The sequence below is a fragment of the Oncorhynchus clarkii genome, chromosome 3, assembly GCF_045791955.1.
Source record: "Oncorhynchus clarkii lewisi isolate Uvic-CL-2024 chromosome 3, UVic_Ocla_1.0, whole genome shotgun sequence".
In the NCBI taxonomy this organism is placed as follows: Eukaryota; Metazoa; Chordata; class Actinopteri; order Salmoniformes; family Salmonidae; genus Oncorhynchus; species Oncorhynchus clarkii.
The window spans coordinates 88,499,770-88,517,479 of record NC_092149.1 but is presented as its reverse complement, the minus strand read 5'-3'; the positions used below and the strand labels follow the sequence as shown (position 1 = coordinate 88,517,479).

At 43.0% G+C, this 17,710-nt stretch overlaps 1 protein-coding gene across 1 annotated transcript in view; it reads right to left on the bottom strand.

The window, feature by feature from the left end:
- Window positions 1–235: 235 nt before the first annotated feature.
- Window positions 236–17,710, bottom strand: part of LOC139405544 (neuropilin-2-like) — a 398,312-nt gene continuing 380,837 nt past the window's right edge. Inside the window, exons 17-18 of the mRNA XM_071147961.1 lie at window positions 9,565–9,627; window positions 236–729 (exon numbers count right to left, since the gene is read on the bottom strand). Of these exons, the coding sequence (XP_071004062.1) occupies window positions 425–729; window positions 9,565–9,627 (368 nt within the window). The 3' untranslated portion in view covers window positions 236–424. The remainder of the gene's footprint in view (window positions 730–9,564; window positions 9,628–17,710) is intronic.

Genomic DNA, 17,710 nt, shown 5'->3' with positions numbered 1-17,710 from the left:
GACAGTAGGAGTTTGAATCCAAGCCAAGACTGACAGTAAGTGTTCAGGTCCAAGCCCAGACGGACAGTAAGTGTTCAGGTCCAAGCCCAGACGGACAGTAAGTGTTCAGGTCCAAGCCCAGACTGACAGTAGGAGTTCAGGGCCAAGCCCAGACTGACAGAAAGTGTTCAGTTCCAAGCCCAGACCACTATGGTCCACTGGCCAGTACGTGTGGCATCATGGCAGGTAAGTGTGGTTCATTCCCAAGGTTTGATTGATCAGGGCCTCTCCTGCAGGCAGAGAAGAGACCCCCGAGGGGTGGGGGGGAAGGGTCTAGCGGGTGTAGCTGTTTGTATGTCGGTGTCATCAAGCATTAAGCACATGTCTTTGGGTTGGAACAGCCCAAGGGCTTGAAGGACTAGGCCTTCCGGTGGAGGAAAGCATCCTAGGCCTCGGAGCAGCAGCGTTGCTGGTTGATCTTCACCTTGTGTTTGATCCCGTCGTACAGCTCAAAGTTGTAGTTCTCCAATGTGGTGGAGCTCCGTGACGACAGGCCGCTGTAGTAGCAGGTGCAGTAGAGCAGCAGGCCGCCACACACCGCCCCCAGCAGTACGCCCAGGGAAGACATGACGATGATGGTGACCAGGATAGGATCCAGGGTGTACAGCCACGAGTTGTCCTTCTCAGAGACACGTGTCACAGGGGGGTCCATGGACGGGCCAGGGGTACTCCACTCTGGGAACGGAAAACCTGAACATAGGAGACAACATCAGAAGACCCTTTGACACCTAGGCAGTTCATATGAAAAGTACTGTACTGGAAACACAAGGACAGATCATATCAAATCAAATAACATGTTATTGGTCCCATGGTTAGCAGATGTTATTGGTCACATGGTTAGTAGATGTTATTGGTCCCATGGTTAGCAGATGTTATTGGTCCCATGGTTAGCAGATGTTATTGGTCACATGGTTAGCAGATGTTATTGGTCACATGGTTAGCAGATGTTATTGGTCACATGGTTAGCAGATGTTATTTGTCCCATGGTTAGCAGATGTTATTGGTCCCATGGTTAGCAGATGTTATTGGTCCCATGGTTAGCAGATGTTATTGGTCACATGGTTAGCAGATGTTATTGGTCACATGGTTAGCAGATGTTATTGGTCCCATGGTTAGCATATGTTATTGGTCCCATGGTTAGCAGATGTTATTGGTCACATGGTTAGCAGATGTTATTGGTCCCATGGTTAGCAGATGTTATTGGTCCCATGGTTAGCAGATGTTATTGGTCACATGGTTAGCAGATGAAATTGGTCACATGGTTAGCAGATGTTATTGGTCCCATGGTTAGCAGATGTTATTGGTCACATGGTTAGCAGATGTTATTGGTCACATGGTTAGCAGATGTTATTGGTCACATGGTTAGCAGATGTTATTGGTCACATGGTTAACAGATGTTAATGGTCACATGGTTAGCAGATGTTAATGCGAGTGTAGCGAAATGCTTGTGCTTCTATTTCTGACAGTGCAGTAATATCTAACAAGTAATCTAACAATTCCCCAACAATTACCTAATACACACAGGAGTGAATGAGAATATGTACATTTAAATATATGGATTAGCGATGACCGAGCGGCAAGGTGCAGTAGATGGTATAGAATACTGTATATATGTGATGAGTAATGTAGGATATGTAAACATTATTAAAGTCACAGTGTTCCATTTATTAAAGGGACAGTGTTCCATTTATTAAAGTGACAGTGATCCATTTATTAAAGTGACAGTGATCCATTTATTAAAGTGACAGTGATCCATTTATTAAAGTCACAGTGTTCCATTTATTAAAGGGACAATTTTCCATTTATTAAAGTGGCAGTGTTCCATTTATTAAAGTGGCAGTGTTCCATTTATTAAAGTGGCCAATGACTTGAGACTGTATGTTGGCAGCAGCCACTCAATGTTAGTGATGGCTGTTTAACAGTCTGAGAATCTTGAGATAGAAGCAGTTCATGTATACTGTACAGGAAACAGAAGGACAGTTCATGTATACTGTACAGGAAACAGAAGGACAGTTCATGTGTACTGTACAGGAAACAGAAGGACAGTTCATGTATACTGTACAGGAAACAGAAGGACAGTTCATGTATACTGTACAGGAAACAGAAGGACAGCTCATGTATACTGTACAGGAAACAGAAGGACAGTTCATGTACAGTGCCTTGCGAAAGTATTTGTCCCCCTTGAACTTTGCGACCTTTTGCCACATTTCAGGCTTCAAACATAAAGATATAAAACTGTATTTTTTTGTGAAGAATCAACAACAAGTGGGACACAATCATGAAGTGGAACGACATTTATTGGATATTTCAAACTTTTTTAACAAATCAAAAACTGAACAATTGGGCGTGCAAAATTATTCAGCCCCCTTAAGTTAATACTTTGTAGCGCCACCTTTTGCTGCGATTTCAGCTGTAAGTCGCTTGGGGTATGTCTCTATCAGTTTTGCACATCGAGAGAATTAAATTTTTTCCCATTCCTTCTTGCAAAACAGCTCGAGCTCAGTGGTTGGATGGAGAGCATTTGTGAACAGCAGTTTTCAGTTCTTTCCACAGATTCTCGATTGGATTCAGGTCTGGACTTTGACTTGGCCATTCTAACACCTGGATATGTTTATTTTTGAACCATTCCATTGTGGATTTTGCTTTATGTTTTGGATCATTGTCTTGTTGGAAGACAAATCTCCGTCCCAGTCTCAGGTCTTTTGCAGACTCCATCAGGTTTTCTTCCAGAATGGTCCTGTATTTGGCTCCATCCATCTTCCCATCAATTTTAACCATCTTCCCTGTCCCTGCTGAAGAAAAGCAGGCCCAAACCATGATGCTGCCACCACCATGTTTGACAGTGAGGATGGTGTGTTCAGGGTGATGAGCTGTGTTGCTTTTACGCCAAACATAACATTTTGCATTGTTGCCAAAAAGTTCAATTTTGGTTTCATCTGACCAGAGCACCTTCTTCCACATGTTTGGTGCGTCTCCCAGGTGGCTTGTGGCAAACTTTAAATGACACTTTTTATGGATATCTTTAAGAAATGGCTTTCTTCTTGCCACTCTTCCATAAAGGCCCGATTTGTGCAATATACGACTGATTGTTGTCCTATGGACAGAGTCTCCCACCTCAGCTGTAGATCTCTGCAGTTCATCCAGAGTGATCATGGGCCTCTTGGCTGCATCTCTGATCAGTCTTCTCCTTGTATGAGCTGAAAGTTTAGATGGACGGCCAGGTCTTGGTAGATTTGCAGTGGTCTGATACTCCTTCCATTTCAATATTATCGTATGCACAGTGCTCCTTGGGATGTTTAAAGCTTGGGAAATCTTTTTGTATCCAAATCCGGCTTTAAACTTCTTCACAACAGTATCTCGGACCTGCCTGGTGTGTTCCTTGTTCTTCATGATGCTCTCTGCGCTTTTAAGGACCTCTGAGACTATCACAGTGCAGGTGCATTTATACGGAGACTTGATTACACACAGGTGGATTGTATTTAGCATCATTAGTCATTTAGGTCAACATTGGATCATTCAGAGATCCTCACTGAACTTCTGGAGAGAGTTTGCTGCACTGAAAGTAAAGGGGCTGAATAATTTTGCACGCCCAATTTTTCAGTTTTTGATTTGTTAAAAAAGTTTGAAATATCCAATAAATGTCGTTCCACTTCATGATTGTGTCCCACTTGTTGTTGATTCTTCACAAAAAAATACAGTTTTATATCTTTATGTTTGAAGCCTGAAATGTGGCAAAAGGTCGCAAAGTTCAAGGGGGCCGAATACTTTCGCAAGGCACTGTATACTGTACAGGAAACAGAAGGACAGTTCATGTATACTGTACAGGAAACAGAAGGACAGTTCATGTATACTGTACAGGAAACAGAAGGACAGTTCATGTATACTGTACAGGAAACAGAAGGACAGTTCATGTATACTGTTCAGGAAACAGAAGGACAGTTCATGTATACTGTACAGGAAACAGAAGGACAGTTCATGTATACTGTACAGGAAACAGAAGGACAGTTCATGCATACTGTACAGGAAACAGAAGGACAGGTCATGTATACTGTACAGGAAACAGAAGGACAGTTCATGTATACTGTACAGGAAACAGAAGGACAGTTCATGCATACTGTACAGGAAACAGAAGGACAGTTCATGTATACTGTACAGGAAACAGAAGGACAGTTCATGTATACTGTACAGGAAACAGAAGGACAGTTCATGTATACTGTACAGGAAACAGAAGGACAGTTCATGTATACTGTACATGAAACAGAAGGAGAGTTCATGTATACTGTACAGGAAACAGAAGGACAGTTCATGTATACTGTACAGGAAACAGAAGGACAGTTCATGTATGCTGTACAGGAAACAGAAGGACAGTTCATGCATACTATACAGGAAACAGAAGGACAGTTCAAATCAAATCAAATCAAATCAAATTTTTATTTGTCACATACACATGGTTAGCAGATGTTAATGCGAGTGTTGCGAAATGCTTGTGCTTCTAGTTCCGACAATGCAGTAATAACCAACAAGTAATCTAACTAACAATTCCAAAACTACTGTCTTGTACACAGGGTGAGGGGATAAAGAATATGTACATAAGGATATATGAATGAGTGATGGTACAGAGCAGCATAGGCAGATACAGTAGATGGTATCGAGTACAGTATATACATATGAGATGAGTATGTAAACAAAGTGGCATAGTTAAAGTGGCTAGTGATACATGTATTACATAAGGATACAGTCGATGATATAGAGTACAGTATATACGTATGCATATGAGATGAATAATGTAGGGTAAGTAACATTATATAAGGTAGCATTGTTTAAAGTGGCTAGTGATATATTTACATCATTTCCCATCAATTCCCATTATTAAAGTGGCTGGAGTTGAGTCAGTGTCAGTGTGTTGGCAGCAGCCACTCAATGTTAGTGGTGGCTGTTTAACAGTCTGATAGCCTTGAGATAGAAGCTGTTTTTCAGTCTCTCGGTCCCAGCTTTGATGCACCTGTACTGACCTCGCCTTCTGGATGATAGCGGGGTGAACAGGCAGTGGCTCGGGTGGTTGATGTCCTTGATGATCTTTATGGCCTTCCTGTGACATCGGGTGGTGTAGGTGTCCTGGAGGGCAGGTAGTTTGCCCCCGGTGATGCGTTGTGCAGACCTCACTACCCTCTGGAGAGCCTTACGGTTGAGGGCGGAGCAGTTGCCGTACCAGGCGGTGATACAGCCCGCCAGGATGCTCTCGATTGTGCATCTGTAGAAGTTTGTGAGTGCTTTTGGTGACAAGCCGAATTTCTTCAGCCTCCTGAGGTTGAAGAGGCGCTGCTGTGCCTTCTTCACAATGCTGTCTGTGTGAGTGGACCAATTCAGTTTGTCTGTGATGTGTATGCCGAGGAACTTAAAACTTGCTACCCTCTCCACTACTGTTCCATCGATGTGGATAGGGGGGTGTTCCCTCTGCTGTTTCCTGAAGTCCACAATCATCTCCTTAGTTTTGTTGACGTTGAGTGTGAGGTTATTTTCCTGACACCACACTCCGAGGGCCCTCACCTCCTCCCTGTAGGCCGTCTCGTCGTTGTTGGTAATCAAGCCTACCACTGTTGTGTCGTCTGCAAACTTGATGATTGAGTTGGAGGCGTGCGTGGCCACGCAGTCGTGGGTGAATAGGGAGTACAGGAGAGGGCTCAGAACGCACCCTTGTGGGGCCCCAGTGTTGAGGATCAGCAGGGAGGAGATGTTGTTGCCTACCCTCACCACCTGGGGGCGGCCTGTCAGGAAGTCCAGTACCCAGTTGCACAGGGCGGGGTCGAGACCCAGGGTCTCGAGCTTGATGACGAGCTTGGAGGGTACTATGGTGTTGAATGCCGAGCTGTAGTCAATGAACAGCATTCTCACATAGGTATTCCTCTTGTCCAGATGGGTTAGGGCAGTGTGCAGTGTGGTTGAGATTGCATCGTCTGTGGACCTATTTGGGCGGTAAGCAAATTGGAGTGGGTCTAGGGTGTCAGGTAGGGTGGAGGTGATATGGTCCTTGACTAGTCTCTCAAAGCACTTCATGATGACGGAAGTGAGTGCTACGGGGCGGTAGTCGTTTAGCTCAGTTACCTTAGCTTTCTTGGGAACAGGAACAATGGTGGCCCTCTTGAAGCATGTGGGAACAGCAGACTGGTATAGGGATTGATTGAATATGTCCGTAAACACACCGGCCAGCTGGTCTGCGCATGCTCTGAGGGCGCGGCTGGGGATGCCGTCTGGGCCTGCAGCCTTGCGAGGGTTAACACGTTTAAATGTCTTACTCACCTCGTTCATGTATACTATACAGGAAACAGAAGGACAGTTCATGTATACTATACAGGAAACAGAAGGACAGTTCATGTATACTATACAGATGAGTACAATGTAGTTTTGCCCATAATGACTTTATTTGAATTGTTTTATTTAACATTTATATTTAACATTTTATTTAACATTTATATAATTAAATGAAGAACAGATTGTCACTTGAAAAGACTAGCTGTCATGACCTTACTACCCCACTTAATTCTGTCAAGAATAGTGCCATGTTAAAGGTCCTGAAAAGTACTTCCTCTCTCATGGCTAACTACCAGGAAGTTTGAAAATACAGGCTGAGTGGGCGGGGAGCTTATATTCATGAGCTCGCCTTGACTGACAGCTCTTTGAAACGACTATGTCAAGCAACTTGGATGCAGAGTTGCAATACAATCACCTCAAGCTGATAGATGAATAGGGTCAACTTTTAATTATATTTACGGACACTCTACAGTACAGTCAAATTTTATAGGTGAACGGGAAAAAGGAATTTGAGCGATGAACCGCCCTTGCTGTCTCTGCCTGGCCGGCTCCCCTCTGTCCACTGGGATTCTCTGGCCTCTAACCCTATTACAGGGGCTGGCGTGCTAGTGCTCTTCCATGCCGTCCCTAGGAGGGGTGCCAGGCTTTTTTCTGACGTTATTTTTCTGTCCGGTTTTGCGCCTCCTTTGGCTTGTGAGTTGGGGGAGATCTTTGTGGGCTATACTCAGCCTTGTCTCAGGGTAGTAAGTCGGTGGTTTGAAGATATCCCTCTACTGGTGTGGGGGCTGTGCTTTGTCAAAGTGAAGGTGGTTATATCCTGCCTGGTTAACCCTGTCCGGGGGTATCGTCGGACTCGACCACAGTGTCTCCTGACCCCCACCCGGTCTCAGTCTCCAGTATCTATGCTGCAATAGTCTAGGTACCGGGGTGCTAGTGTCAGACTGTTATATCTGGTGTTAATTCTCCTGCCTTATCTGGTGTAATTCTGCTGTCTTCTCTGCTGTAATTCTCCTGTCTAATCTGGTGTAATTCTGCTGTCTTATCTGCTGTAATTCTGCTGTCTTATCTGGTGTAATTCTGCTGTCTTATCTGGTGTAATTCTCCTGTCTTATCTGGTGTAATTCTCCTGTCTTATCTGCTGTAATTCTGCTGTCTTATCTGGTGTAATTCTCCTGTCTTATCTGGTGGTAATTCTGCTGTCTTATCTGGTGTAATTCTCCTGTCTTATCTGGTGTAATTCTCCTGTCTTATCTGGTGTAATTCTCCTGTTTTATCTGGTGTACTCTCCTGTCTTATCTGGTGTAATTCTCCTGTCTTACCTGGTGTAATTCTCCTATGTTATCTGGTGTAATTCTCCTGTCTTATCTGGTGTAATTCTCCTGTCCTATCTGGTGTAATTCTCCTGTCTTATCTGGTGTACTTCTCCTGTCTTATCTGGTGTAATTCTGCTGTCTTATCTGGTGTAATTCTCCTGTCTTATCTGGTGGTAATTCTGCTGTCTTATCTGGTGTAATTCTCCTGTCTTATCTGGTGTAATTCTCCTGTCTTATCTGGTGCAATTCTGCTGTCTTATTTGGTCTAATTCTCCTGTCTTATCTGGTGTAATTCTGCTGTCTTATCTGCTGTAATTCTCCTGTCTAATCTGGTGTAATTCTGCTGTCTTATCTGCTGTAATTCTGCTGTCTTATCTAGTGTAATTCTGCTGTCTTATCTGGTGTAATTCTCCTGTCTTATCTGGTGTAATTCTCTTGTCTGGTGGTGTAATTCTCCTGTCTTATCTGGTGTAATTCTGCTGTCTTATCTGGTGTAATTCTGCTGTCTTATCTGGTGTAATTCTCCTGTCTTATCTGGTGTAATTCTGCTGTCTTATCTGGTGTAATTCTGCAGTCTTATCTGGTGTAATTCTCCTGTCTTATCTGGTGTAATTCTCCTGTTTTATCTGGTGTAATTCTCCTGTCTTATCTGGTGTAATTCTCCTGTCTGGTGGTGTAATTATCCTGTCTTATCTGGTGTAATTCTCCTGTCTTATCTGGTGTAATTCTCCTGTCTTATCTGGTGTAATTCTCCTGTTTTATCTGGTGTACTCTCCTGTCTTATCTGGTGTAATTCTCCTGTCTTACATGGTGTAATTCTCCTGTCTTATCTGGTGTCCTGTGTGATCTTAAGTATGCTCCCTGTAGTTCTCCCATCCCTCTCCCTCTGAATGATCGGCTATGAAAAGCCAACTGACATTTACTCCTGAGGTGCTGACCTGTTGCACCCTTTACAACCACTGTGATTATTATTATTTGACCCTGCTGCTCATCTATGAACATTTGAACATCTTGGCCACCTACTGTTATAATCTCCACCCGGCACAGCCAGAAGAGGACTGGCCACCCCTCATAGCCTGGTTCCTCTCTAGGTTTCTTCCTAGGTTTTGGCCTTTCTAGGGAGTTTTTCCTAGCCACCGTGCTTCTACACCTGCATTGCTTGCTGTTTGGGGTTTTAGGTTGGGTTTCTGTATAAGCACTTTGTGACATCTGCTGATGTAAAACAGGCTTCATAAATAGTTTTGATTGATTGAATTTGATTGATAGAGTAGCTACAGTATATAGCTACATAAACCACGCCCCTTTGCAAACACGCCTTCTCTGATGTCGGTTTCAAGGCGGTACTTATTTAAATTAGGTAAGAGAATATCATGTTACCGTTGGTGTATTAAAACTGGAGTGATGTCACGGGGGCAGGGGACCAGTAACTTTATGATCAAACTTCCTCAATGTAAAAACAACAGTCAGTTTTCATACTTGATCTGGTTTCCTTCAAATAGCATAACATTTCATGACAAACATGATTTCGACAGTGACGTTTAAATAATGACAGCGTGTTGTCTCAGGGTGGAGGACAGCGTGTTGTCTCAGGGTGGAGGACAGCGTGTTGTCTCAGGGTGGAGGACAGCGTGTTGTCTCAGGGTGGAGGACAGCGTGTCGTCTCAGGGTGGAGGACAGCGTGTTGTCTCAGGGTGGAGGACAGCGTGTCGTCTCAGGGTGGATGACAGCGCGTCGTCTCAGGGTGGAGGACAGCGCGTCATCTCAGGGTGGACGACAACATATGAACAGGCCTATTTGCGATTAAGTCCAACGTGTGGTTTATATAGACTACACAAAACACAACAGAAACTGTCTGCTACGTCACATGATCAGATCGGCAACGCCGTAGCGACGTGTGTCTTACCTCCGTTCACATGTTCCCTGCCGTTGAAAAGTGGTTTATTTCCAAAGTCGATAGGTCTCCAATCTGAAGGAAAGAAACAGGTTGAAACAGGTTGATGTGAGAAAAGGGACCAGACTCTACTGGTAGTTAAGTTAACTAGTTAGTTAACTAGTAGGTTCACCAATAGTTATACGACTACAAATGGATGAAGCAACACGAACACGACGTGACGAGAATGACAGCGTCTTGTAGAGACGCTCCTCACGTAAACTGGTAACGTGACTATTCATTCACAATGGGAGGGGCAAGAACATAATTCAACACGGTTTGACGTCAAGAAATACACAGTAGCTTTTGTTTGACCATCTGAAACTTGACATGATTTTTATATTAACCACCAAACCAGAGCAGATAATACTTTAGGAGGACAATTATTTTAAGAAACATATCCCTTTAATAGCACTTATTATTATTATAAGGGTCCTAACATCCTAAAACTCTTTTCTGTCTACTTCCATACTGAGTGGTAGAAGAATGAAAGAGTTTTCCTCAGGCAGAGCCATGGACGGCTGCTTGGCACTGTACGGCTCTTTCCATTTGAGTCCCCTCTTAGTGTTTTAGCTCAATCATTTCACTTTGATGAGCATCATCTCAAATGGCACCCTAATTCCCTATATAGTGCATTACTTTTGACCAGGGCCAGATAGGAGTCTGGTCAAACGTAATGAGGAAATAGGGTGCAATTTGGGATTGAAGACCAAAGTGACTGGGAAAGAAGTGCTTACTGCAGATTTAATACATGTGATCAGATCCATTAACTAATTAGAATTATTAAAAGGCTTTCAACAACTGTCATCTGAGAGAAGGGAAGCAGGCAGCCAGGCTGATTTTAAAAGCGTTGTGACAACATGCCATTTCACTTTCTCTCCATATCGAAAGTTTGCAAAAAATATATATATAAAAGAAAGCTGCTCCAGTGACAGGCCATAAATGAACACATACAGTGCCTTGCGAAAGTATTCGGCCCCCTTGAACTTTGCGACCTTTTGCCACATTTCAGGCTTCAAACATAAAGATATAAAACTGTATTTTTTTGTGAAGAATCAACAACAAGTGGGACACAATCATGAAGTGGAACGACATTTATTGGATATTTCAAACTTTTTTAACAAATCAAAAACTGAAAAATTGGGCGTGCAAAATTATTCAGCCCCTTTACTTTCAGTGCAGCAAACTCTCTCCAGAAGTTCAGTGAGGATCTCTGAATGATCCAATGTTGACCTAAATGACTAATGATGCTAAATACAATCCACCTGTGTGTAATCAAGTCTCCGTATAAATGCACCTGCACTGTGATAGTCTCAGAGGTCCTTAAAAGCGCAGAGAGCATCATGAAGAACAAGGAACACACCAGGCAGATACTGTTGATACGAGATACTGTTGTGAAGAAGTTTAAAGCCGGATTTGGATACAAAAAGATTTCCCAAGCTTTAAACATCCCAAGGAGCACTGTGCATACGATAATATTGAAATGGAAGGAGTATCAGACCACTGCAAATCTACCAAGACCTGGCCGTCCATCTAAACTTTCAGCTCATACAAGGAGAAGACTGATCAGAGATGCAGCCAAGAGGCCCATGATCACTCTGGATGAACTGCAGAGATCTACAGCTGAGGTGGGAGACTCTGTCCATAGGACAACAATCAGTCGTATATTGCACAAATCTGGCCTTTATGGAAGAGTGGCAAGAAGAAAGCCATTTCTTAAAGATATCCATAAAAAGTGTCGTTTAAAGTTTGCCACAAGCCACCTGGGAGACACACCAAACATGTGGAAGAAGGTGCTCTGGTCAGATGAAACCAAAATTGAACTTTTTGGCAACAATGCAAAACGTTATGTTTGGCGTAAAAGCAACACAGCTGAACACACCATCCCCACTGTCAAACATGGTGGTGGCAGCATCATGGTTTGGGCCTGCTTTTCTTCAGCAGGGACAGGGAAGATGGTTAAAATTGATGGGAAGATGAATGGAGCCAAATACAGGACCATTCTGGAAGAAAACCTGATGGAGTCTGCAAAAGACCTGAGACTGGGACGGAGATTTGTCTTCCAACAAGACAATGATCCAAAACATAAAGCACAATCTACAATGGAATGGTTCAAAAATAAACATATCCAGGTGTTAGAATGGCCAAGTCAAAGTCCAGACCTGAATCCAATCGAGAATCTGTGGAAAGAACTGAAAACTGCTGTTCACAAATGCTCTCCATCCAACCTCACTGAGCTCGAGCTGTTTTGCAAGGAGGAATGGGAAAAAATTTCAGTCTCTCGATGTGCAGAACTGATAGAGACATACCCCAAGCGACTTACAGCTGTAATCGCAGCAAAAGGTGGCGCTACAAAGTATTAACTTAAGGGGGCTGAATAATTTTGCACGCCCAATTTTTCAGTTTTTGATTTGTTAAAAAAGTTTGAAATATCCAATAAATGTCGTTCCACGATTCATGATTATGTCCCACTTGTTGTTGATTCTTCACAAAAAAATACAGTTTTATATCTTTATGTTTGAAGCTTGAAATGTGGCAAAAGGTCGCAAAGTTCAAGGGGGCCGAATACTTTCGCAAGGCACTGTAGATACGTTTAAGTCATTGATTAGAAGCTGAAGGCAGCAAAGCTTTGAGCTGAATATGGATTGATAAATCATAGCCGTGTGCTGCAATGGGGAGCTAAGTTGGCTGGGACAAGTCAAAAAGCAACAAAATAAGAGCACAAATTCAACAATATCAAGCATTTCATGGTCAAGACTACGCCCGTTGTATACAGAGCACGTGACAAATAACAATGTCTTTGATTTGAATCAAGAAAAAAATATCTATACTGTCAAAGGAAAGTCTGAAGTCAAAATCATGTAATAGTAGACAAAATATATAAACCTTATTTCAGCTAAGATTGGACCTAGATTCTAGACCGTCTAGCTAGTTAACTATTCTGTATTTCAGCTAAGATGGGACCCAGATTCTAGACCGTCTAGCTAGTTAACTATTCTGTATTTAAGATGAGATGGGACCCAGATTCTAGACCGTCTAGCTGGTTAACTATTCTGTATTTAAGATGAGATGGGACCCAGATTCTAGACCGTCTAGCTAGTTAACTATTCTGTATTTAAGATGAGATGGGACCCAGATTCTAGACCGTCTAGCTAGTTAACTATTCTGTATTTAAGATGAGATGGGACCCAGATTCTAGACCGTCTAGCTAGTTAACTATTCTGTATTTAAGATGAGATGGGACCCAGATTCTAGACCGTCTAGCTAGTTAACTATTCTGTATTTCAGATGAGATGGGACCCAGATTCTAGACCGTCTAGCTAGTTAACTATTCTGTATTTAAGATGAGATGGGACCCAGATTCTAGACCATCTAGCTAGTTAACTATTCTGTATTTAAGATGAGATGGGACCCAGATTCTAGACCGTCTAGCTAGTTAACTATTCTGTATTTCAGATGAGATGGGACCCAGATTCTAGACCGTCTAGCTAGTTAACTATTCTGTATTTAAGATGAGATGGGACCCAGATTCTAGACCATCTAGCTAGTTAACTATTCTGTATTTCAGCTAAGATGGGACCCAGATTCTAGACCGTCTAGCTAGTTAACTATTCTGTATTTCAGATGAGATGGGACCCAGATTCTAAACCATCTAGCTAGTTAACTATTCTGTATTTCAGCTAAGATGGGACCCAGATTCTAGACCATCTAGCTAGTTAACTATTCTGTATTTAAGATGAGATGGGACCCAGATTCTAGACCATCTAGCTAGTTAACTATTCTGTATTTCAGCTAAGATGGGACCCAGATTCTAGACCGTCTAGCTAGTTAACTATTCTGTATTTCAGCTAAGATGGGACCCAGATTCTAGACCATCTAGCTAGTTAACCATTTTGTGAATACCATGGATAAAATAATTTCCCAATTAGTTTAGTTGTGTTATTGTATGGGGTTAGACAGATGGAGAGCGTGTGTTACACTATGTGAATTTGATCTGGGTCAGGTGGTCTCTCTCTGTGCATCTGTTCTTCTCTCTGTCCGTCCGTCCGGAACTTCCATGCTATTCAGGAAATGTGAAATCTTCTGAAGTTTGTAACTTCCACTTAGAAATTTCAGACGTGATTTTCCCTTATGGAAAATGTATAAAAAAACAACAGTTTTTTCCCTTATCAAAAATGTCCATTAATACACCTAATAATTTACATTTCCTGTTGCTGAAGGAATACTTTACTGCTGTAACAAACTGGCTCAAATTAAGATCCTACATCTGTAAGTGGTATTCAGATAAACATCTCCAAAATGGACAACTGTGATGCGGTCCTCTAGGCTTCAAAATGGATTTTCCGGACAAGAAACATATTTCTTTAAGCAATGAAACAGTGAGAAAACAACTGTTTAAGTCCTGTAGGCTTCTGGATATATTGAGCTATTAAATCTCTCGCTCTCCCAATAGTATCAGTGTGTCTGTGATTGGTGGTTTCACCCTGCTCTCTCTAACACTATCTGCGTCCCAAATGAAACCCTATTAACTATATAATGCACTACTACTGTGTATAGGGAATAGGATGCCATTTGGGACAAATCCACTATCACACTATCTTACTGTTGTATTAAACTCTGTTGATATATAATAGGAAACAGAGGTACGTTCAATAACTCAAAAACACAGTCACAACATGGTAGAAAGCAGACAACAACATGGTAGAGAGGAGACAACAACATGGTAGAGAGGAGACAACAACATGGTAGAGAGGAGACAACAACATGGTAGAGAGGAGACAACATGGTAGAGAGGAGACAACATGGTAGAGAGGAGACAACATGGTAGAGAGGAGACAACAACATGGTAGAGAGGAGACAACAACATGGTAGAGAGCAGACAACAACATGGTAGAGAGGAGACAACATGGTAGAGAGGAGACAACAACATGGTAGAGAGGAGACAACAACATGGTAGAGAGGAGACAACAACATGGTAGAGAGCAGACAACAACATGGTAGAGAGGAGACAACAACATGGTAGAGAGGAGACAACAACATGGTAGAGAGGAGACAACATGGTAAAGAGGAGACAACAACATGGTAGAGAGGAGACAACAACATGGTAGAGAGCAGACAACAACATGGTAGAGAGGAGACAACAACATGGTAGAGAGGAGACAACAACATGGTAGAGAGGAGACAACATGGTAGAGAGGAGACAACAACATGGTAGAGAGGAGACAACAACATGGTAGAGAGCAGACAACAACATGGTAGAGAGGAGACAACAACATGGTAGAGAGGAGACAACAACATGGTAGAGAGCAGACAACATGGTAGAGAGGAGACAACAACATGGTAGAGAGCAGATAACAACATGGTAGAGAGCAGACAACAATATGGTAGAGAGGAGACAACAACATGGTAGAGAGGAGACAACAACATGGTAGAGAGCAGACAACATGGTAGAGAGGAGACAACAACATGGTAGAGAGCAGACAACAACATGGTAGAGAGCAGACAACAACATGGTAGAGAGGAGACAACAACATGGTAGAGAGGAGACAACATGGTAGAGAGCAGACAACAACATGGTAGAGAGGAGACAACAACATGGTAGAGAGGAGACAACATGGTAGAGAGGAGACAACAACATGGTAGAGAGGAGACAACATGGTAGAGAGGAGACAACAACATGGTAGAGAGCAGACAACAACATGGTAGAGAGTAGACAACAACATGGTAGAGGGGAGACAACAACATGGTAGAGAGGAGACAACAACATGGTAGAGAGGAGACAACAACATGGTAGAGAGGAGACAACAACATGGTAGAGAGGAGACAACAACATGGTAGAGAGGAGACAACAACATGGTAGAGAGCGGACAACAACATGGTAGAGAGGAGGCAACATGGTAGAGAGGAGACAACAACATGGTAGAGAGGAGACAACAACATGGTAGAGAGGAGACAACAACATGGTAGAGAGGAGACAACAACATGGTAGAAAGCGGACAACAACATGGTATCGAGACAGTGCCATTGGTATACGTTGACTCAACACATATTAAAACACATATAGAGCCTCTTATCAACCAGGGCCCGGCTTCCCAAAAGCATCTTAAAAGGCTACGGTCATCGTTAGGCCTCCGAACTGTTTCCCAAAATCATCATTACTAAAGTTAGTCTTGAAAGCGTTCATATCGACTGCGTTAGACCACTCGTAGGACAGCTAAGTGCGTTGTTAGATTCTTTTGTTGCCCTCCCACGTCAATTTATACACAGAACATTTCACCCCCGGTAACTTCAGAACCACAGTGGCCACAAATACAAAGCGGACAATTTCTTAACTCAACAAGATGCATCAAATGAAAACCCAGCCAAACTAACCAATCAGACAACCATCTCAGCAGCACTCCACCAATCAGACAACCATCTCTGCAGCACTCCACCAATCAGACAACCATCTCAGCAGCACTCCACCAATCAGACAACCATCTCAGCAGCACTCCACCAATCAGACAACCATCTCTGCAGCACTCCACCAATCAGACAACCATCTCTGCAGCACTCCACCAATCAGACAACCATCTCAGCAGCACTCCACCAATCAGACAACCATCTCAGCAGCACTCCACCAATCAGGCCTTTATGGTAAAGTGGCCAGACAGAAGCTAATCCTCAGTAAAGGCTTGGAGTTTGCCAAAAGGCACCTAAAGGACTCTCAGACCATGAGAAACAAGATTCTCTGGTCTAATGAAACCAAGAATGAACTCTTTGGCTTGAATGCAAAGCGTCACGTCTGGTGGAAACCTGGCACCATCCCTATTGTGAAGCATGGTGGGGGCAGCATCATGCTGTGGGGATGTTTTTCAGCGGCAGGGACTGGGAGACTAGTCAGGATCGAGGGAAAGATGGTCGGAACAAAGTACAGAGAGATCCTTGATGAAAACCGGCTCGAGAGCGCTCAGGATCTCAGACTGGGGCGAAGGTTCACCTTCCAACAGGACAACGACCCTAAGAACACAGCCGGGACAACGCAGGAGTGGCTTCGGGAAAAGTCTCTGAATGTCCTTGAGTGGCCCAGCCAGAGCCTGGACTTGAGACCTGAAAATAACTGTGCAGCGAAGCTCTCCATCCAACCTGACAGAGGTTGAGAGGATCTGCAGAGAAGAATGGGAGAAACTACCCAAATACAGGTGTGTCAAGCTTGTAGCGTCAAACCCAAGAAGACTGGAGGCTGTAGTCCCTTTCAAAGATGCTTCAACAAAGTACTGAGTAAAGTGTCTGAATACTTATGCGAATTTAAAAAAAAGAAAACGTTTTTGCTTCGTGATTATGGGGTATTGTGATGTCATTATGGGGTATTGTGATGTCATTATGGGGTATTGTGATGTCATTATGGGGTATTGTGATGTCATTATGGGTTATTGTGTGTAGATTAATGATGAAAAAATACTATTTAATCCATTTATAGAATAAGGCTGTAACGTAACAAAATGTGGAAAAAATCAAGGGGTCTGAATACTTTCTGAATGCACTGCATGTCTAGTATAATTGCGTTTTATTTAGCTATTTGTTTGCTACTGTCTCAAATTTGCCTCAATATATTTCATGATTTGTAACGTGATCAATAGTGTGCCAAATCGTTGACTTAATCTATTATTATAGAGCTGACTCAATATTTGTTGCCATCGGTGATAATATCTCTCTAGGAGCTGATCCGTTGTAAGTATGTTGGAATGATTCTAATGTTAAGGTAAGATTGGAAAGGGGGAACGCTGATCCGTGTAAACGATGTTCAGGGAGTGGTTTAGTGTTTAGTGTTTCAGAGTGTTTTAATAAATAAACCTAATAATCTAAAACAAGAAGACACTAACAACAGACAAGACACAGGAACAGATACAACAACACCCGGGGAAGGAACCAAAGGGTAGTGACATATACAGGGCAGGAAATCAAGGAGGCGATGGAGTCCAGGTGACTGTCATGATGAGCTGTTGCACGTAACGATGGCGACAGGTGTGTGTCATAATGATCAGCCTGGTGACCGAGAGACCGGGAGAGGGAGCAGACGTGACAAACCGAGAGCAGCACTTAGCTTCTTTCGATCGTGTCAGTATCGACACGTGCTCCA